The 22,749-nt window shown below is 44.3% G+C and overlaps 1 protein-coding gene across 1 annotated transcript; it reads left to right on the top strand.

Moving 5' to 3' along the window:
- Window positions 1–709: 709 nt before the first annotated feature.
- Window positions 710–22,480, top strand: jmy (junction mediating and regulatory protein, p53 cofactor). Its single transcript, XM_028974891.1, has 10 exons — window positions 710–2,164; window positions 7,851–8,024; window positions 14,369–14,519; window positions 15,157–15,326; window positions 15,591–15,756; window positions 16,098–16,285; window positions 17,018–17,104; window positions 17,199–17,285; window positions 18,171–18,708; window positions 19,933–22,480. The coding sequence occupies exons 1-10, from the start codon at window positions 1,331–1,333 to the stop codon at window positions 20,244–20,246; spliced, it is 2,709 nt and encodes a 902-aa protein (XP_028830724.1). The 5' UTR covers window positions 710–1,330; the 3' UTR covers window positions 20,247–22,480.
- Window positions 22,481–22,749: the final 269 nt, after the last annotated feature.

Here is a 22,749-nt window from a genome sequence, read left to right as displayed (position 1 = left end):
GAGAAACTTTTGACTCATTAGGTCAGTGGTCCACAAAGACATTTTATATTGTAAAAAATATTTTAAAAGCCTAGAATGACCGTCTAACACAATATAATACAATAACTAGTACAGTAGCCTATATTGAGGGCCTGAACCCATGAAAAAGATGAGTGATTTTACATCTTGTCCCCAGCAGGGGATTCTCCAGGATGGACCAGGATGAGACAATTGTAAAGTTTCAGGTATTCTGACTATCTGTGCTACCATAACGGACTGTCCTGGAAACACAGTCTAAGGTGAAAGCACAAATATGGATTTACACACACAAAAAAGCTTCTTGACACAAAACAACAAAATAAATAAAACAGTGTCCATTGAGTTAAAGAGGGAAAGTGCAACTAAATACAAACAAAATATTTTACATACAGTACAGGCCAAACGTTTGGACACACCTTCTCATTCAGTGTGTTTTCTTTATTTTTATGACCATTTACATTGGTAGCTTCTCACCGAAGGCATCAGAACTGTGAATGAACACATGTGCAATGTTACACGAGACGCTGTGAACACGAACGTACACGAACGACGGACGCGGCGAGGGTACACCGTAGGTCCATTCGACGGGCAGAGGGATCTTGCGCGCCCCCTCCAGCCGGGCAGTCGCGGCGATGACGTCACGACGCACGCTGCGTCCAGATGTTTACGCTCGCCCGCGCGTTACGTCAGCAGCTGGTCGACGCCGGACTGCAGAACTTTTGTCCAAGCCCGCAGAAGCCGCCACATCGCTCCCTGCTGTAGGTGTGCCGTGATCTGTGTGTGTGTGTGTGTGTGTGTGTGTGTGTGTGTGTATATGTATTTTTTTTGTCGGGCTTCGCCCCCCCCCCCTCCTCTCCTCTCCTCCCCCGGATCTGCGCGCAGCCAACCCCGTCTCGCCTCGCGCTTGTAAACAGATCCTCACACGTGACGATGGGAACCGCGACTCCGCATTGTCTGTAGAGGCACAAAGGGCCCCGACGCCACCGCGCACCAGGTGAAGCCAGCAGGTGAAGAGGCGGCGGACGGACGGACGGAAGGAAGGAAGGATGAACGTCGGCGGCTTCGACGTGTCGCAGAGCGCGGGCGGCCCGGACAGGGACGTTTTGGGGTTTAAGCGGCCCAGTGTTAGCTAGCTAGCCCGTCGACGTCACCTTTACTTGTACCGAGCACAACAGACGCACTTTCTGCCGCGACACGTTTCTTGTTATTGGTGTTCTTTCTGGCGACATCCGGAGGCCGGCAGCTTATAATAATTATTATTATATTATCGTTACTTTTTCCAGCATTTTGGGGGGGTCTGGGTCTGGGTGAGATGTCCTTTACGATGGAGGAGGCTTTAGAGTGCGGCTGGGTGTCCGTGCGGCCAAATGTTTTTGACGAGAAGGAGAAGCACAAGTTCGTTTTCATCGTCGCCTGGAACGAGATCGAGGGAAAGTTCGCCATAACGTGCCACAACCGGACCGTCCAGAAGCGGACCGCGGTCCGGGACTCGCTGGTGGAGGCGGCCGAGGGGGAGCCCGCGGGCGGGGAGAAGCAGAGAACTTCGCTCAGCAGCCCCGTGCGAGAAAAGCCCCCGAGGAGTCCGGCGAAGGAGAGAGCCGACGCGGCCGCCCAGAACACCCAGAGTCCGGTTAAAGGACCGGGCGCAACAAAAAGCCCCGTCCGCGAGAGGACCGCGGAAAGGAGCACAAAAAAGTCCCCCAAGTTGGCCGACATCGAGGTCCTCGACCCGGCCGCCGTCCTCGGCGAAGACCCGGATGTCCCCGAGGACCCGGAGGCGGGCGCGCGCGAGGACTTCAGCTGGGCCGGCCTCTTCTCCTTCCAGGACGTGCGGGCCGCGCACCTGCAGCTGTGCGCCGTCAACTCGGACCTGGGGCCCTGCCTGCCCCCGTTCCCCGAGGAGCAGTCCGGAATGTGGACGGTGCTGTTCGGCGCGCCGGACCTCACGCAGCGGGAGACCGAGGCCCTGTGCTACCAGCTGCAGGTCTACCTCGGACACGCCCTGGACACGTGCGGCTGGAAGATCCTGTCCCAGGTGCTCTTCACCGACTGCGACGACTCGGAGGAGTACTACGAGAGCCTGAGCGAGCTGCGCCAGAAGGGCTACGAGGATGCGCTCCAGAGGGCCAAGAAGCGCCTGCAGGAGGTGAGGAGTCTCAGGTTGTCTACGCTGATCCAGCCATCAGTGGTTGCTTTGCATAACTAACTTCGGTTAGAAAATTTTCATTCCAGTAACTTTGCAGATGTCATCATTTTAGCAACTGCCCATCCGTCTATTTCATAATTTACCGTGAATTCTTAGACATAATGGAGCCATTTACATTTACATGCCCCCCTGGAGCAACTTGGGGTCAAGTGTCTCGCTCAGGGACACAATGGTAATAAGTGGGATTTGAACCTGGGTCTTCTGGTTCATAGACGAGTGTGTTACAAACTAGGCTACTACCACCCTTTCAGCCATAATTGTCCCTGAACCAACATTGTTGAATGCAAATAAAGAGCTAAATGTTCGATTTATGTCCTTCGCAGAATATATTCATATTTTGTTCTACTTAAGCATGCCAATCTGTTTCTATAGTGGTCGTATTAAATAGGATAGTGGAAGGGAAGTATCATATTTCTGCTCGGACAACACTCATGTAGATGTGATGACCTATTGTGAGGACCACATGGTGTAGATCTAGTCTTGATGTTGCATGGATGGACTCTGTTTCCTGCGCTAGACTGCGTTCATAAGGCTCTTCGGGATTGTTTCGCCCACGTTGCTTTGTGTAGATCTATAGGTTCTCCAAGAACGTGGCGGTTGCATCACTTCCTCTGGAGCGCCATCTGCTTCAGTTGGGGGCTGTTTCGTGGTGTGTGCTGTAAAACTGTTCACTCTGGGGTCTTAAGTGAGGAGGTTGTTATTCAAGAGATTACACAAAAGGAAACATGTGATTAGGCTAATCTGGTGTGTAAAGCTTTTTACATTTTTCATTGCACAACAAATAGCAGCTGTTGTAATGTAAAGTCTTGAAATAGTTTACACAAAGTTGTATAATAGTATATAATGTTCGTTGGTAGAGTTTTTTTTTTTTTTTTTTTACTTTTCTGTAGAGGTCTGTGTGTGTGAGCGAGAGACGTGGCCCTGGGGATGTAGGTTAATAAACCACTTTCAGACTAGAGCGTTACACACTAAATCATGATGCAGCCCCATGTTTACACAGTTAACTGTGTAAAGCACTCAACACGCACAGCTCTCCCTCCATCCCTCCTCCTTTCTGTTCCCCTCCCTGCAGTGTAAGGGCCAAACTATTATCATTTTTTGGTCCATGAGTCACTTCCCCAGAAAACAGCTGAGCTGGGCTGCAGCTGGCTTTGCCTTATGTCTGGTTCTAATAGAATCGGCGGCCTCTGTTCTGATATGTAGCTCTTTATTCCCATCCATCCAACCGCCAAATTATAGAAAACGAGTTTCGATTTAATCGGGATTTCAACCGAAGGATTCTGGTTCCAAAGATGACATCTGATTCTGCACTGACTCTCTGCCTGCGTTTATTCGTAATGGCTGATGTGCAGACATCGGTACACGTGCACTATTTCCTGCTATAACCAATATTGATCTAGCGGGTGTATTTATGTTAATGGCGACCTTGTCTGGCAACGTCAAAGGCCGCGGCAGCCCTCTGGCCACTAAAAGTAGCTTTAATACTAAATATTAATAGAGCTGTGAGCAAACAAGGGGGTTGTCGTGACATCTGTACCATTTTATTGTGACCTTTGAACACACATGGAGAGAGGGGGAGAGAGAGAGCACCCAAACGGTGCAAGAAAGAATAACAGGAGATAAGAGGGAGGAAAATAAGACCGGGAAATGAGAAGGAAAGAAGGGTGAGATTCCAAGGGCTCTCTATTTCTGGCCTGGTTTGTTTTAAAGCTAGTCCATCCCACTGGAGCTGCTGTATGTCACAGTGCGTCCCTGCGCTCTTTGTTTATTCCTCGCCAAGAAGACTGCAGACAAGGCCATTTTGGGTCCACGTAGGATTACACAGCAGACTGGCCAAAAGTGACTGATCACCGTTGAGACACGGTGGATTTAGATTGTGGGTTTTGCGGGTGGCAGGCGAAGGGCCGTCTGAGACCCCCTGTCAGCTGCTGATGTCACTGACAGACGTTGGCCAAGGAGAAGAACAAAACAAACTGTGCAATTATCACACCATTGTGTGTCTTGAAGGCCTGAAGGCAGTTGACAAGAGGCAGCGTGGCAGGTTCATACCATCGTCTTGAACATCTCCATGTCAGACTACTGAGTCATTGAAGTTTCCTGTGGTAAAATAACCCTGTTGCCGTCTAAGTGTGCGGAGCATTTAGATTCTGCGATTCGTTGGTGAGAGGATTGATTAGAAGAGTGATAAGTGATTGTTTCCTCTCATCATCTGCGTGTAGGCTTGGTTGCAGTTTTTTTTCTGAATCACCCGACTAGACGAAAGTAAAACTTTTATAACTGGTTATAACTGATTATTTTAAAAATAGCACTGGTTTTGTCCGACATTTCCAGTTATAGGAGAGAATGCCGTGCTCTAGAGATATTCTAAGTAATAAGCTAGAATTAATGATTGCAACGATGTGAAATCTGGATTGATAAGGTGGTGCTAGTGTTACTAGTGTGTGTGTGTGTGTGTGTGTGTGTGTGTGGGGGCAAAAGCACACAAGCATTGTCATTGGTTTTTGACACACCTTCTAAAGTGGAAGTGGCCATTGACGGTGATGCTGCATCTGCTCACAAAGTTTGCTTTTGGGCAATCACATCGTTCATTTTGGAAATGAACATAGATATTAAAAATCATGTATTTCTGTTCTATGGCTTGTGACAGGCTGCCCTCTACAATGTATAAGTAGAGTTTATAAAAGGAAAAAATGATAATCCTACTAGCACCTTCCCATTGCTCTCATTGATGGGGACGTTCTAGCCGCACCAATGCCCAGTCCAGGATTAGCTGAAGGGACTTCTGGTCCGCTCTCCATGGGCTGTTCCAACAGGTCATAGGGCACATGTAAGTGGAAGGGGAGTGCAGGCTAAGCTGCTTTTATTCCTCAGGCTTAGCACACACGGCTACTTTTTGCCAGAACATTAATGCATGCAGGAGGGGGAAAAAGCAGGAAAGGCTCGGACACCCCGAAGTGACGATGCCTTTGTTTATTCTTCGGTGTCCTGTTGAGTTGCGAGCTTATTGTAAAAAGGATGTGAGATGATAACCACACCCTGAGAACGTGGGTGGCCAAACTTCGCATAAATGTGTTAAAGCGCTGGACACATACAATGTGAATTAACATCTTGACTCATTCTCACACACACACACACACACACACACACACACACACACACACACACACACACACACACACACATCAATGCACTAACAGACCGGCATATGCTCACATTCCAGACTTTCTAAACTGTTCATTTGTGGATGGCAGCCTGAAATTACTTGGTGCAAACTTGTTGGTGCAATCCTACCAAATGTAACCAGATTTAGACAGTAGTAAAAAAGACCAAAATATTTCCTACCAATCATTACTGGCTGGTCTGTTTCAAACCGGACCGACATGGTTTTTGAACGTAATGGGCCATTGCACCTCGCTCATTAGTGAATGGCCCTTGAACAAAGTGTGCTGCAGAACAGGACTTGAACAAGCTGTCTTCAAAATGAAGGGCTTTTGTTATTGTTGGAGTGATGCTCCAAGCCTTGAAAACTTAGTTTTAAGAATGAGGTAAAAGGGTAAATCCGCACACATGCACACATACACACACTGTAAATTCCATCCATTATGTGAAACGTATGCAAAGTGCCTCAGGCAGTCTGATCCGCGGCTCTCTGCATTGTATGTTGCACCTGGTCTTCAAAGTTCCTGGTTTTTCACACAGAATTCCATCCTGCCTTTGCCGTTCTCTTGCGCAGGTTTTCAGAATGCACCTCACCGCAGCTTTAAAGTAAAGTGGATAAGGGTGGCAAATAGGAAATAATGTCACAGTGGAAGTATTATCTCCTTCCTCTGCCAGAGCCAGGGAGCTTTTCAGAGCTGCCGTGTTACACTGAGGCAGAAAGCACGGAACAATAGTCACTGCATGCCAGTACATCCGACGGGAAAAGTGGAGCTGAGGGCGAACTGGAGGGGGGGGGCTCAGTGTGACTGGTGAGATGTAATATGTTTAGCCAGGTTCAAGTCATGTTCTTCCATCTCATTGTTACTGTAACATTAGACTGGACCATTGTGGGTTTTTTTATGGATGCGTGTTGTGATTTTTTTCAAGTTCTAGATTAGAGGTTCCAGTATATTGATCTATTCCTGCAAGCTGTTCCATGACTAGAGAGCAGCTGAGAGTTGAGCTCTGGTTCATAGTATTGAACTCTACTAACCACTGAGGGAAGGATGTTGATTTTCAAGAGCATGCTCTGTGGCTCGAACCCAGGCCTCATCATTTCCGATCAGTCCAATCATCCAGTCTGAGCTGAGCTTTTTTTTTAGTGGGGGGGGGGTCATTTCATCGTTCTCGAGGTGGCAGGTACAGAGCGGTAGTGTGTGTTTCCATCGTACAAGGAAAAACCTTCCCAGCTGAGAAGTCTGCACTGAAAAAGCACTCTTTGCCCTCTTGGCTGTGGGGTTTCCCTCAGGATGTCAGCATCTGCAGGGGCCAAGGGCTTGATACAGGGTCCACCCCCATGGCATCTCCCTGGTGATGACCAGCCAAAATAAACAGTGGCTGCAGTGTTGGAAGCTGAATTGGCCAGTGTGTCCACCCTTCTCGCTCGCCCCACTCGCCCTGGAGTGTGAAAGACACAGGCAGAGAGGAAGAGAGAAGCTCTGTTCATATCTAAGGTGGCCGCATCACTGCCAGGCTGAAAAGAGACACGCATTTTGCGAACTCGGCCAGAGAGGCGGCCGCTGACTACATTAACCATACGCATGTTGTTACTGCATGCATAACTGATATGAAACTTCTGGAAGTATAATAAAGGTCATGGCGACAAAGATAACGTTGTTTGCATCTGCTGCTGCAGTTACGAGGCAGCCTTTACCGTCTTTATAGGGGCTAATAACAGCCGCCTGTCATCGTTGCACCGCTTTGGGATGCCGAAGAAGCCCCTTTCTCTGGCGTGAGCGTCGCAAGTTGCTTTCCTGTCGTACAGCATTCTTCCATTTCAGATATTTCCAGATCTCCACCCTGCCATACAATCCGTTTCCTGAGCGCCTCTAATCTGTTGACTCACAGGTCGCGGCACATCACAACGCCGCTCACATTCAGTGGTGTCAAAAACGGCCACACTGGTTGCTGGTGATGTTCAGCCATTTGCAGAAGATCCCGGGTTTGAATAGCCAAACTCCTGTGCCAGCGCGGATTTCCGAATGCTTCATCACTATTTTAAGCCCAATTTTTGAGGTGGGCTTGACTATCATTCAGTTTGCCTGCAGACTTGTTTTACACCAAATATCTAGCAAGCAAAATGTCATAGCTGGCGAGCTATAGGCAATGCGCAAGTCGTACTGTCTGCATAAAAAGGCCCCCGTTTTCAGTTTTTTTGTGGTTATCCAGAACTAATAATTTTCTAAACAGCAATCATGAAGGAACATCTAATGTGTGACCTCACATTGGTTATTTAATATGAACAGTAAGACATTTGTGTGAACCACGCAGAGATCCACCAACTTCGAAATTTGTCTGACCAAACATGTCCGGCATGGAGCCATTGTGTTCTTCCTTAGAAGGCAGCTGTGTAAAGAGCGTGCGAATCTGTTTACTGGACGTATGTTGAGTTACTGTTTATTTGTGTGTGTGTGTGTGTGTGTTGTAGCTGTTGGAGAAGCAGCGTGGTATGGACAGCATGGTGGAGCTGCTGCAGCTGTACGCCGAGCAGGATGAGGCATACGGGGACCTCGTGGAGGCCACCACCGAGCTCTACCACTTCCTTCTCCAGCCGTTCAGAGACATGCGCGAGCTGGCCATGCTCCGCAGGCAACAGATCAAGGTGGGACCCACACCGACACACATGCAAAACACAAAACACACAAATTAACGACTTGATGTTGACATTAAACAGGGGCAGGGCGCAGACAGTTGCACCTGCTCTGAAAGCAACACGCGCGCAACGCAACGCGCTCAAAGGGAGTGCCGCTCACCTACCGCTCACCAAGTCTTTCTGGAAGTTGTAACCTTTCAATGCAGTCGTCATGGCAATCTCATCCCGCCGCAATGAAGTGCCCTGGAGCTGACAGGGCTCCCGAGGGACAGCTGGCTGTGGCTGGGGTCTCCAAGCCCCATACTGGGCAGGGGATCAGTGGGAGAGGCTTTAGGCCAGATCTGCTTACCAGAAAGCCCGAGAATTATCACTGCGGGCCGAGCAGTTCCTCCGTCTCAGCGAGTCCTCTACTCGCGTTACCGCTTTACCGCACCAACTCATTCACTGTCACTTTCCCAGACTGCTCTCTGTGTCGCGTGTCTAATATTCGTCTCCAGAGCGTAATGGCACCAATACAGTGTGCTAGTCGTGTCATTTAATAGTCCCTGCAAATTTGGCCGCATGCTGCCGATCCAGCCACATGAAGTAGATGGAATTTCAGTGCGCGCTCGTTGCGATTCTCTGTTTGCCTCGTACTCGTCCTTCTATTGCTGCAGTCATTTCTCAGGGTCTGGTCATTTTTTTTTTTTTTTTTGCTTAGGGTGACTTCCAGTGTTTGTCTTTCAGCAGGCCACATTCTTCACCCAGCATGGCCGCATAAGGCCCCCACTCACACAGCCGGCGGTGTCTCTCCGAGCCCAAGCACAAAGCAGCATTGTGGTCTGCGCTCGGCTAGCGAGCCTGCCAGCCATGCAGCTTTACACGGAGAGCAGAGAATCTGCTGTCGATTAGGACGCCTGCCAGCGGACTGCGTACAGTAAAGGCAAGGGTCTGAGAGTGTGCTGTTGCTTAGGAGGCTTGCCAGGAGTGGCTTGCCGATGCAAAAAGCTGCACTCTGTTTTTTTTTTTTTTTTTTTAAGCCTTCTAGCTTTCATTGTGTCTGAATTTGCCTGTAGAACTTTAGCCGTACACACCGACAACACAGAAATATCCATCTTCTGGAATTGTTTTTTTTTTTTTTTTTTTTTTTTTTTTTTGCACAGACGTACCAGTAGATTATGAGTTATGTTTTATGAGCCGATTTGGGAATGCTTTGGGCATGGGGTAAGAATGACATTTTGGAGAATCCTGATTTCCAAGTAGTTGGGTTGTTTGCGAAAAAGAGCAAATCCTTCCACAATCGGCACACAGTCTACATTTTTTTGACCACAGTTTTTTAGTTTGTTCGCTGGTTAAGCTTACTGAAAAAAAGTGAAATTCCAGGTTGTACACTTAAGATGTAGGTGTTTGCTATATTACTTTATTACTATCACGATTCTAGTAGCCATCTTTTTTTTTTTCTACATTCGTGTTGAGCATTTGTGCCGTTAACCGTGAACTCGGGCAGAACAAGACTAAGCAAAGCTGTATGCAAATCACGCTCCCTTTCAGTTTGGGCGGTTGCTTTCTTTCCAGAACTGATGATTCAGGCATGATGGGATGTGAGTGCAGCTGTGAATGGAAGGGAGGGAGGGGGCAGGGAATGGGCGGGCATGTTAAAGTATTTGCATGCAGTTTACATTTTGTTTTGTGAGGTGGAGGGGTGACATTAAGGCCCTTAGGCAGGTAATGGCAGATCTTCAGAAGCAACGTGAGACGCTCCCCGTTAAGTAACAGCATCCCCCTTACTTCATATACACCTGTGAAGAAACACACTCAAGTTTCACATCTCCTCCCCTCTGTCTGCAAGTCACTTTGCAGATAATCAGAATGCAGAAAAAAAAATATTTATATGCCCATATGAACACTTTAATTACAGACTGGCTCAAGGTCATTTTTATTGGCTGTGATACGGTCTGTCTGGCACTGTCTCGTGAAATACCATTTACATCACTCATTCAAACCTGCTTATAAGTGAAAGCTGATTTGATTTCCATACAAATGATTCTCGCTTCTCAGTACGACCAGGAAATGGTGACGCAGGAGACACAGGATGTTCACATTAGAGTGATACTGAACTCACCTCCTTCCTGAGTTCCACCCATGTGTAAAAGCAGGTGTGTGTGTGTGTGTGTGTGTGTGTGTGTGTGTTTTAGAAAGTCAGTATGCATTTACATCCATCCTTTGATATTTATGTCCATGTTTATTAATGTGTTGTGTGTTTCTTGGTGGGCTGCTGCTTTTCTGAGCTCTGCTGGATATGTGGAGGATTGGCTGCTGAAACCATATGGCCACCGGCCGCTTCATGAATGAATGCATGAGGGCATGAATGAGTGAGACGGACGCGAATAAGAAGATGAATGACTGATAGGATGATGGGATGTCAGGCGCGAGGGGGAAAACGTGCACAGTCAAACAAACAAAAAAAGAGCCATTGTCGGATGGCCCTATCGAGTGTTGGAGAGGTGCACTGTGGGTATTGCATTTCTTGTGGGGCCCAAGGACGGACATGAATAAAACATGTGGTGTGGATAGTGCGTCAGTTCAGGTCGAACATTTTCACAACGTTTTCAACAGATGCAGTTTCAAACTTTGCCCCTTTTTTGCGGCATTCTGTTAGTTCATTAACGCTCCTTAAAGATTCTGACATACAAATAAGGAATGTTGTGTTACTTCTGCTTCTGTCACCAGGCACTCTAGCACTCCTTTCCGATGTTTCTTTCATTTGTGTGCAGAAGGGTCAAGTGTTGGGGGGTGTCAACTGCAGGGTCTGTCATACTGTATAATTTTTGTTGTTAATAAGCAGTGCTTAAAGTTAGCACTATACAACTAGCGGTTTATAGAACATGACAGTTCAATATGAGCCTCAGAGGATCCAAGACCTTATTTCTCAGGACCTAGAGTCAATGTAAGAACGAGTTTTCCTTTGTCTGAATACTTTGTTTGGTTCATCAGCTGATTTGGGGGGGGCTGTCCTTATTTCCTTGATAGAAACAAGTAATCATGGCACCTAAAAAGACTTTCTCTGGAAAATGAAACAGAAATGATCTAATATTTGCACTTTTACTTGTCCTGGTACTCATTTTAATGGGAACACATTTTAACTCTTAGTACTGACTATCATATGTTAAACTCATATGTAGCTTTTAGACCAGTGACATTGTTGTCCCATGCATCACTGCATCTTGGTCATTTTAGTTGCATATATTAGTATTATTTAAACGTTATTTTATTGCACGGTTTTGACACCCATTATGCATTGAAATATTTGGTGCAACAGTTTTGTCGGAATGTTTATGTGAGTTTTTTAGTGTCCCATGCTTCACGTGGCAAGATTTCAAACTGCTTGTATGGCTTTTGTATATATTGAACTACCCAGTAGTAAGACACTGCAAGTACTACATACATGTCACACTTGTTCATAGTTCTTACCACTAGTTATGGGGCTAAAGTAACTTGTGTTATCAAAATGTCCCGTACATCACGTAGAGAGCTTAGGTTGTACAGACACAAATGAAAAGTAACTAATTTAAGAATACACTTCAGACCAGTTGATGCCAGTTCTGCTATAGGGGCCCTATTATGAACAGAAACGCTGTTCATAATACATTAATAAAAAAAATCCATCTGTTTATTCGAATTTTCATTAATGAACTGAAATGGAACTTTGCAGATAACTGCAGCGCCTCTGCGGCTCTTTTATGTAGATCAGGTCTGGCTGGCAGGGGTACATGTTGGTGATGTAAGATTGAGAAGCGCATGATGTTTCCCTCAAACAACTGCATGCCTGAAATCTGGCCCATTACATTACGTTACAGTCATGTAGCAAGTGTTTTCTGCTGGAGAGACTGAGAACAGTTGTACATTAGAAGACAGAATGCTGTCTTCTGTGATTCGTACCGTTTCTTTGTGTGAGAGATTGGTGTTATCTGCACATCACTGCTGTCGTGGGAATGATGAAGCCGGTGCTCAACTTACCCATGACTGTCCTTAGGGACCATGCACAGGTTGTAGCATGGTGGGAGGAATCCTTCTCCCGTGGTGATTATTCACCAGAGCCCCCTCTGAAGACAGATGGGGCCACAAGAACACACTTTCACAGACTGGCCCACAATGGAAAAAAACGAGCATGTTTGTGTATGGTGAAGTATCCGTAAATAATTTAGATGCTTGGGGTCAGGTCGTGGATTGTGTGTCCAGAGCACATGGTGGTATAAAGAACCAAAACTGTAGCCACATAAATAGCCGGAGTCCTGAGAAATGGTCATGTCAGCTGCACTGTCATGTTACACATAGGCGGTGTTTGGGGGTAGCTTGTTTTGCTACTGTGTGTGTGTGTATGTATAAATAATATGTGCGTGTCTCAGGAATATTTTCACATTACACCATTAATAAGTTAATTCCACAATAAAGGTATTTATACTGAATTTATTTATTAATGGGACAACTTTTTGTCCAAGAGGTATGTCATTTTCATGGAGCACAACTATCATCATAGATAAAGTGCAGTCTTGTCCCAATCATATTTCCTTCACATTAACCCATTTATGAAGATTATTATTATTTTTATTAAGAAATGATCCTATTGTTTGTCTTTGGCGCCTAGCCAGAAACCGCTGAAAGTCAGAACTTTCTACTGCTGATGTTCAAAGCTCAGTGCAATGTGCTCTTAAAATCTAACTTGAAAGGATATCACCATTCTGACAAAACCAGCTGTCTGCCTGCTCATGACTCTCCACAGCTCGTGTGTGTTGTGGAACATCTGTCTTTACAATATGCTCTTTGTCATCACAATCTTTGTATTGCATCATTCCCATTTGAGGTTACTGTGACCTCACACTATTTGCTTGACTTCTGACATCATGTAGGTCTGCTGTCTCCATGGTTTACCAAATAGCTCTGGTGAAGTTCCAAAAAAATGTTTTGAATACGTTTCTGTATGCGTGAAGTAGTTTATGGTGTTTGCAGACGGGGTCTGCATGGCTGTGGATGTGCACGTGCACATGACCCCTTGGAAGGGATGGAATAGTTGTGCAGTTAGGTCACGTCTCACTCGTGTGAAAGTTTTGCTGCAGCTTCATGTTTTCATTTCATTTCCACCCCTTTTCACTTTCCATCTTTGAACAAACATGCTGGCCTTTCCTGATTCCTCAGTATTGCTGCTCTGGGACCCCTTTTTCCAGTAAGTGGGAAGATCCCTGAACTGGGTGGCTACTGTAGCTGAGTGTGTAGGCAGTGTGGGAGCTCTGGCAGCATCTGTTTCCCATTTCACTATTAACATGGGGAGTACTGGTGGGGGAGGTTTGCTCTCCATTTTTCACGTTTCTGTACATTGTGTTCCAACAGTTGCACATGTTGCAAGTTTCACAAAGGCACAACATACTGTAAAGTAAATGTAAATTGGTGCCGCAAAAAAAAAAAGACAGAGACAACTATACTAATTGATTCGGTGTTAGCATCACATTCCACTGCTTCATTTCAAATAAAAGAACACTTCTCTCATTTGTCTGCAGGGGCTACAAATGTTTATTAATAGTTGTATCTTTTTTGGTATAAAAACTATGATTTTGTCTATCCATCTGGCAGTCCTAACCTGTTTGGTGCTGTGTGCAAAAAAAAAAAAAAACACAAAATAAAATCTTAGAATCCCTCCATGAAATATTTGTCTATTTTCTGACAATTTTTTTAAGTAAACTCTACAGCTGAATACAGAAAATCCAAAATTTTTATACAATCGCTCACATCATACAAATATCTGGTTTTTCACTGGCCTCATGGGTGGGACAGAGTCCACTTTCAGTAGATTTGCCCAGATATTGTTTTATCTGGTATATGATGATGTTATATCTTGATTTGTAAAAAGTTTATTATACAACTTCCTGCTGCAGTGCCTTTTCTATGCAATATAAATTTATGGTTACATTTATATTGCAATAGACATTTTATGCTATATCACACAGCCCTTCCTACAAATATATATATATATTACACACACACGTCTTTGTTTACTTTGTAATAATGGTAATAATCAATGAATTCAGAAAATAAGAGATTAATCAGTTATCAAAATATTAGTTAGCCCCAGCCTTTCAATAAATGTAGAAATAAATGGATTGATTGCATCTTTGATGATTTGCAAATGACATCTTTTATAACTCTATACTTACTCTACCCCTTTAAGAAACCAGGAGCAAGCCCTAATTAAGCCTTAATTCTACCCTTTCCTCCCCCATTTTGTGTCCATAGCAACAGTCTGAACTGGTGTTTATGACTCCAGTCACCTTCTGTCTGTAGCATCTATTGTTTGACCGGCAGTTCCTCTGTTATCCATTCAGATCTCTCTGGAGACAGAGTACCTGGGCCCTCGGCGGGTGGAGGAGCTCCGGAGGGAGGATGAGGACTGGCAGAGGAAGGCCCACACTGCTGTGCTCTCCATACAGGACCTTACTGTCAAGTATTTTGAGACCACCGCCAAAGCACAGAAAGGTACTCTATGTTCACTCTATGTGCACCAACTTAGTTAATTGATTGCTTTTGTCATCGTGATACACAGCAAGCACAGCACACAATGCACACAACAAAATGTGTGTTCTGCATTTAACCTTTAGTGAGCAGTGGGCAGCCATGAAAGTTGCCTGGGGGGAAGTGTGTGGGGATGGTGCTTTGCTAAAGGGGACCTCAGTGGCACCCTTCAGTTACGAGTTTTCTTCCTGAGACACCAATTCACCACTGCCAAGTTCTAGTTCAGCTTTCAATACACTGGTATCTATGATCAATACATCCAAATTCGAAATTCAGCTCTGTAAGCAACTGTGTTTTTATAGCGATGCACATAACTGTTCTGTAATTTATGGTATTATCGTGGTTTGTCTGTTGCCCTGGACACACATACCACTATTTTGTTTTATCATAGGAGTCTCTGTGATTGCCAACCCTGACCACTAGTACAGGTCTCTAAGAAAATCTGTGTGTCTTGTGGACATGGTCTCAGTTTTTAGATGCTGTGGTTTCTTAGAATTGCAGACAATGCTCCCTAACCTGCGATTGATGCTTATCTACAGTTCCTTTAGTTAAAGTGGGGGGTTAATAAAACTAAAAGCTTGTGTGTTTGTGCATATTGCAGTGATGTATGAACGCATGCGAGCCGACCAGCGCAAGTTCGGCAAGGCTGCCTGGGCCGCTGCAGTGGAGCGCATGGAAAAACTCCAGTATGCTGTTTCCAAGGAGACGCTACAGCTCATGAGGGCCAAAGAGATCTGCCTGGAGCAGAGGAAGCACGGCCTACGGGAGGAGGTACCCACAATGCACCTGGATATAAGTGCTGCAATAACTGATTCAACACCTGCTTCATGACCGTAGAAACTTGAAAAAAATCAATGTGTGAATCTAGCACAGTGCAGCTCATATCCATTTAAATCATGCAAACAGTGCTGTGATTTACACAAGTTAATATGCCACACGATGTTTGTGTTAATGATGTTTTGTGAACATTTGTTTGTGATCATTTGTTTCCACACATTTGTCTCATTATACTTCATAATTCTGTCTCTCTCTCAGATGCAGGGACTGCAGGATGGGGAGGACGCTATGACGCGCCTGGACCAGTTGGAGGCTCTGTACTATGAGCTGCAGCTGCAGCTGTATGAGATCCAGTTTGACATTCTGAAGTATGAGGAACTGCTGCTGACTGCGCAGCTGCAGAGTCTGCGGAGACAGATGACCGGTGAATTATGAGCATGAATTATAATTCATGTCTGTCTGAGTGACTGCATTTGTGTTGATGATTGCAAGCCGTCCTAAATGGAATCCTTCTCTGTAGTCAGTTGTGAAGAAAGTGTTCAGCATAAACCTTCAGGTCTGCTGGAAATACACCATCACTGTTAACTAACTTAGTGGTGGAGAGAAGCTAAGAGTGTAAAGTGCTGCCATCACACAGCTCCCTGCTTTGAAGAGACTCAAATGTTCTTTGTTTTTAACATAACCTCACGTTTTTTTTACCCATAAATAAGTTTGTGTGTTCAAACTTTTGACTGGTAGTGTATGTGTGCTTTGATTGTTTTACAGAGAGGCAGGATGAGGTGGTATACTACGATGCCTATGAGAGTCCAGATGCCATGCGGGCCACCGAAGACCCCTTGGCCCCTGCCCCCCCTCTCAGAGATGAGGTCACCAAGCTGCAGCAGAGGACACGGCAGCTTGAGGCCAGGAGGGGGCGCATCACCGCCAAGAAAGCCTACCTCAAAAACAAAAGGGTACAACACCAAAACAAGCAACAGCAACTTTGTGTGTTACACAGAACAGAGAGGGTCACTCCCTCAGAGGGCAGAACTATAGAAATCCATAGATGCACAGGTTCACAGTTTTAAAATGCCACATCCATAACAATCTGTAAGTAAGTGCTAATGTTCAAAAACAGAAATGATATGCAGATTTAATATATAAAAGCAAACACTAGACTGTTGTAAAACTGACAGAGTACTATATCCCTGAATATTCATGTTCAAAATCCTAATACCCAATATATGTGTGTGTGTGTGTGTGTGTGTGTGACACACACAATATCTTGCTCATATTTAATTCTTTGTCTTTAATATCTTCTTGGATTGATTTTGTAAAACTGTTTTTGACAACCTATAAAACTATATCGCTGCTTAATTATGATCTGTCTTTATACATCAGATGTTTTTACTTACTTTATTGATGGTAGAGAGTTTGAAGATAATATTGTATCTCCATGGCAGATCAGTGATAGAAAATAAATAAAGACGCTGCATCAATGGAACGATGCTGATAAATGTGCTACCAAGTGTAAGATACTCAGGAATTATTAAAATCTCAGGAGCACTCAGGTTAGACACAGCAGGAAAAAAAGAAGTGGTGGCTTTGAAAAACAATAGACTTTCTCTGTTTTAATGTTTGCTCAATCAATGAAAGACTTTCCATTGAGCCTGCAACTTTGTTTCCAATTGATTTTATTATAATAGGAAATCTGCATTGTCAATCACAACCAGAAGGTACAACACCGCCAAAGCAGCCAAGACAGTCAAGGCACCCAGCTGACTGTGAGACAGGTTTGTGGAGCTGAGCTGAACTCAATATTTAGTGAATATGCACACAAGCCCATGTGAGTTTCATAGTTCATATGTCTGCTTTTCTTTCATGAAGAATGAAGAAGAGGATGAGGAGCTGAGGAACACTAGAGTAAGCCAAGAGAGGCAGAAAACTCTGGACAGGCTGCGCAACTTCAAACAAGTGAGCTCATTGAAGTCAGGCCTCAAACTGCACAAATTTTTATTATGAAGAGAAATGATAAAGAATCAGCATCACAAGCTCACACAACTAATCATACTGTCTAATCACAAGTTAGTCAGTTACGCAATAATAAACTCATGGTAGGCCATGTGATGTCATCACTGGTGTGGTTTGGCCTCTTGCGAGCTGTGGTTTGGCCTCTTGCCGTAGGTCAGCACTTTAGGGGTGACATCAGCTGATGTGACCTCAAGCATGTTATTGCTATGGCACTGCCATATCTTTTCTTGCAATCAAAACAAAAGGAAAAATGTTAAAGCTTCACAGACACATCTAGTCTAGTCTAGCAACATATGAGCACCACGTTTGCCAGTGGTTGGTCGGTCAATAATTAATTGACATGAAAATAATGAACAATTACAATTTTATTCACCATTATTTTATAGTCAGCCTTCACACCTTGTGAAGAAGACCCTTTGACCTATTTATTTACAGTGAACTTTAAAACAAATTAGTACACATTTAATTGAAAATAGAAATAAATTCCATTTCGGTTTGCTTTTATGCTTGAACTAAAAATGTGGGGTGTCACTACCTTATTATGTTGGCCTCAGGAAGCCACTATCAATATGTGGGTCTGGTATATTTGGCGCTATTGGGTGGTGTCGATGGATGTGCAGGTGGTTTTATCGATTTATCATGCTTTCATCGACACCTTTCACAATTTCCTTGTAATGCTCACCTTTTTAATTTGCTTTAGAACATAGGTTTGCCCATCGGAGAGCAGCTATAGTGTTTGGCTGTATTTGCCATGTCAGGTTAGCAATATGTATCAGTATTGGATGCCACTGACAGGATCTGATTGGAATTTATTGGTGGTTTCGCCAGCGTTATCCAGGCCAAGTCACCCTGAAATCCCAGAGACTGAGGTTGGCCTACGCCAGGAAGAGAAGCAGTGCAGCCCAGCCCGCTGCCCCGAAAGCAGACCAGCCACAGACACAGGCAGCAAGCGTGCAGACGGAGGAATGCAGCCCACCGGTGGTTCTTCAGGATCATTCCACAATCACTCAGCCTGTAGAGTTCCACGCTCAAGAAGGATTTCTGTCTTTACCCACCATGGGCGCTGCCGCCGCTCCAGGGGCTCACTCTTCTACAGCATCCCCATCCTCGCTGCCACCTGTGCTGGACTCCCCCGGCTCACCCCCTCCCCCACCACCACCTCCACCACCCCCACCACCACCTGCTCCACCTCTGGAGGAGTCAGCTGGAGAAGGGCAGGGTGGCAGCCCCACACGCCAGCCCCAGACTGGGTCCCCGCCCCCTCTCGCTCCATTCTCTGCCCACTTTTTCGATAGCAGCCAGCTAGTGAACGCCAGGAAGAAGCTGAGAAAGACCGCATCACTAGAGTCTTCGCAGTGGAGGAGAGGTGAGAATGGCTGCTGTAATTAACAGAGTTGCAGAGGTAGCATATATCCTCAGTAATGGAGGTATCAACATCGTTCAGCGCAGTCTGGACAGACTGTATCAGTTTACAGTTATTTTAAATCATGGTTATATTTCAGCATTTGCATTTCCTATCAAGTGGTAATATACTCATGGGATGGTATGCAGTGCCACTGGTTTTGCTGTTTGCATGGTAAAAAGGATTTCTGTAGTGTTACAGGGGTGGTGGGTATCACACTTGCATATGAACCAGAAGACCCCAGTGTTACGTCCTGGTCTAGGTCAGGAACGTGAACAATTATGAAAGAGGGAGCGAAACGTCACAACCGTTGGAACGAAGGGATTTTTAATAAAACAAAACAATACAAGTGACGCCTAAATGGGAACAGGGCATCGGTCTGGTGTACTTTCCCATTCTCCCTTTCCTCTCTCCTCTTTTTCTCCTTCTCTCCCTCTCTCCCTTTTCCTCGTCGCAGCACGCAGTCTTTAACGGCCTCAGTCCGATGGGAGCGCAAATCAGGGTCAGGTCTGGGAGGAGTTCCGTAAATCACAGGCTCCTCCTACAAAAAGGAAAAACACAAACAAGACAGAACATACAGACCACACATCACATGATCACGGGACGCAACACCCAGTGTCACAGGTTCAAACCCCACTCACTACCATTGTGTCCCTAAGCTGAGTGTCTCTGGGATGACTGTCCCTGTAACTACTGATTGTAAGTGGATAAGGGTGTCCATAAATGTAAATATTACTTAACAATACTGTGAATTACACTGAAATGGCACGTGTAAATGACAGGAACATGTAGCTGTTATGCTTTTTTCAGCCGGTCCAGCTTCATGCATTTCAGAAACTGTAAATGTTTTAGCAGTTTTTGCCCGACCTTCTTCACTGTTTTCTGATACATGGTAATTGTACTAATTGACATGCTACTGCATGTAATTGGCATTTACAGAGCAACTAACTTTGTGGATTTGTGGGCTTACATATTTATGAATATGTTTTTGCATTTGTTCATATTCGTCAATTTATTAATATACCGAGTCATATAATAATTGCTGGAGGGAGAGAAAATATCACCAGACTTTTATCGGGAATGCCATTTCTTTACACTAAATGGTTACAAAAAGCTCACTAATGCCTAATAGGTCCTATATTTGCCGTTTAATGATCCAGTTTTTTTCTCCTTCTCTTCCTGAAACAGCGAGCTCCCCCATGGACGAAGTCCTGGCCTCTCTGAAACGGGGCAGCTTCCATTTGCGCAAGGCCGAGTTACGAGTGCTTGGGCCCGACCCAGACGAGGATGACGGGAACAACATCCTAGCACAGATCCGTAAAGGTGTGACGCTAAGAAAGGTCCAGAGGTGTCAGGACAACCAAAATGGATCCAAGGGTGCATTTGCCGACGCTGACCCACTAACGCGCAGCATCCACGAGGCCCTTCGGCGCATCAAAGAGGCATCGCCTGAGTCTGAGTCAGAAGACGAAGGGCTGCCATGCACGGACTGGGAGAGCTAAATAAACCTGCTCTGGTTACCGGCAAAGAAACACTGTGTATGACACACACTGAGGTTTACGCAAAACCACTGATAAGAAATTTAACAACTACTCAAACACAGGCGCCATGCCATGTACCCGATTCCTGATGCTTTTTAAAGGTTTTCATGTAATGAAGGAAAAGACAGCAAATTAATAGCCCAAATGAATACATGCCACAGCAAATAAATGCCCACACCCCATAGTTCAAGTCTTAGCAGAACCTCTGATACATGACCTCTGACCTCTGACACATGAACATGCTTTAGGCAGAAAATTAATCACTTCAGTTCAGGCCCCACTAATCTCCCACTAGTCTGTTTTGTGAGCTTTTTTTTTTATTTTTTCCTGTGTCCCATTCAGCATTACTGAATTTGACGTGAGCCCCATAGAGCCTGTTTTAATTTAGCATTTTGAAGGAATTTGCATCCTCTCTCTGCTGCAGAGACAGGCCTGGAGTGCTATTTAAAATATATATATATTCATAATTTCTTCTCTTGTTCAATACAACGGCGCGTTTCTTATTTATGGATTCTTTAAACCAGTGTTCATTGAGGGATGAGGGCGCTGAGTGATAATCCCTCTAAATGAAGCACTGCTGCAACCTGCTGTCCACCCACCCGATTCCAGTTTACCACCTCTTACAGATTTTTCTTTTTTTTTTTTTTTTTAAATACATACTTCCATTCATCACTTCATTTAAAATGTGTGCAAATATTTATTAGACTAGAGTATCTTTATGTTTGGCCTGTCTTTTCCTTTTTTTTTTATTTATGATTTTTCATCTTGAGTTGTATACTGTATGCTTGCTTTTTTTTAACAAAAACAAATCCACCAATATGTCTTATTGACCAGTTGATAGCGTTTTCTGTTGTACTTGTCTGACAAGTTCCAGGCTGAAAATGGGATTGGCCACCATGCCTTAGGGTTCGCATCTGACTAAATGATGGACCAAGGAAAGGCCCAGTAACAAACCCAGCTACTTTCAGGCTCATATGTGTAGAATTGTCTCCTTTCTTTCCTCTCCCCTGGTGAAGGAATGGTCAGATGACACTTGATGCATTCTAAGGAGGATAAAATAAAAAAACTCTTGCACTGATTGATTTATAAAGGGTCAGTTGCAGCGAATCATTTGGTGAATCATATGCTGATACGAAGGTCGGAACCCCGAAACGGCCGTTGCACAGCTCTTTTACAACTAGCCAATTGCTGACGTTCGTTGCCATTGACCTGGTGTATATCATGAAGTGGAAAGTACTGTGGACTGTTTATAAGTAAATGTATATTATAAACAAATCATGTGACACACTGCATGATATTTACCCATGGTGCATAGCTGCACACCTGATGCGTTGTAGCAGGAAGAGTGATGGGTTGTGATACTGTACACACAGCGCTTGGTGTTTTTAATTTGACAATGTATTCCATCAACGTACTGTATTTAGCATTTTAATTTTTACATTTATATTCCTGGTAACCAGTCTGTATGTTCTATGCATTAATTTCTTTTCTTTTTTTGTAATACGTGTTTTATTTTTTTTTCTCTGTATGTGTGTGTGTGTGTGTGTTGGGGTGGTATTAAGCAAAAGTACACAATAGTGTGGGGAAATAAACAGTAAATCTCCTGTTTTCATTTGCTGTGTTTCAGACCTCTGGTAGTTTTATATGGTATGATGTACATGACTATGTCACAGCACTGCTATGTACAGTTGACTATAGATTTCTATGAACAAGGTTTGAATTCAACGCTTACATGTAAGAAACCAATTTTCCGAGTCCTGTTTTCCACTTCTTTTCCCAGCACTGCCTTTCCAGCTCTCACTGTTTGCATTGCAGCCAACACTAAAGTTTTATCATTAACCTTTTATTATTATTAATAATAATAAATGCTATGTATATGTGGCTGGTCTCAAATGCAAATTAACCAGTCACTAGATATGTGCAATATTATATATATTAAGAAACTGAAAAATAGATATTTTTCATGTGTATTATATTGTAATAAAATACAGGAAATTCTCAGAATCCAGTTGCATGATTTGCTTAAACTGCATATGTATTTATTGATTAAAACGTAATATTTAAAACTGTATAGCAATATCATTCTAATGTAATTTTTTTTCCTTAAAAAAAAAAAAAGCTTTTTCCATTTTTATTTTATTCTGCTTTTCCAATCACTGAATTCCTAATAACTGTTTCTTATTTCCAAATGGCATTTTCCCCTTAAGTGAATAAAGTTTAAACAAAATATGTTCTGTGTCTCCTTTTAATGTTTACATTGAAATACCTTTACCCTTCCATCCGGCCCAGATCCGTTCTTGATCAGGTCAGGTATGCAGAACTATGACTGGTGTGAATCATTTTGTCTCATCATCGCAGATTTAACCAGATGTTGTGTATGAGGGTCTCACCTCTCTGTAGTGGAGAATGAATCCCTGTCCACATTCCCGCTGCCATCTTTTTTGGAGGACATTGCCTACTTGAA

Source organism: Denticeps clupeoides, chromosome 3 (genome assembly GCF_900700375.1).
Source record: "Denticeps clupeoides chromosome 3, fDenClu1.1, whole genome shotgun sequence".
Taxonomy (NCBI): domain Eukaryota; kingdom Metazoa; phylum Chordata; class Actinopteri; order Clupeiformes; family Denticipitidae; genus Denticeps; species Denticeps clupeoides.
Note: the sequence above shows the minus strand (reverse complement) of the source record. Positions and strands in the feature narration are given on the sequence as shown.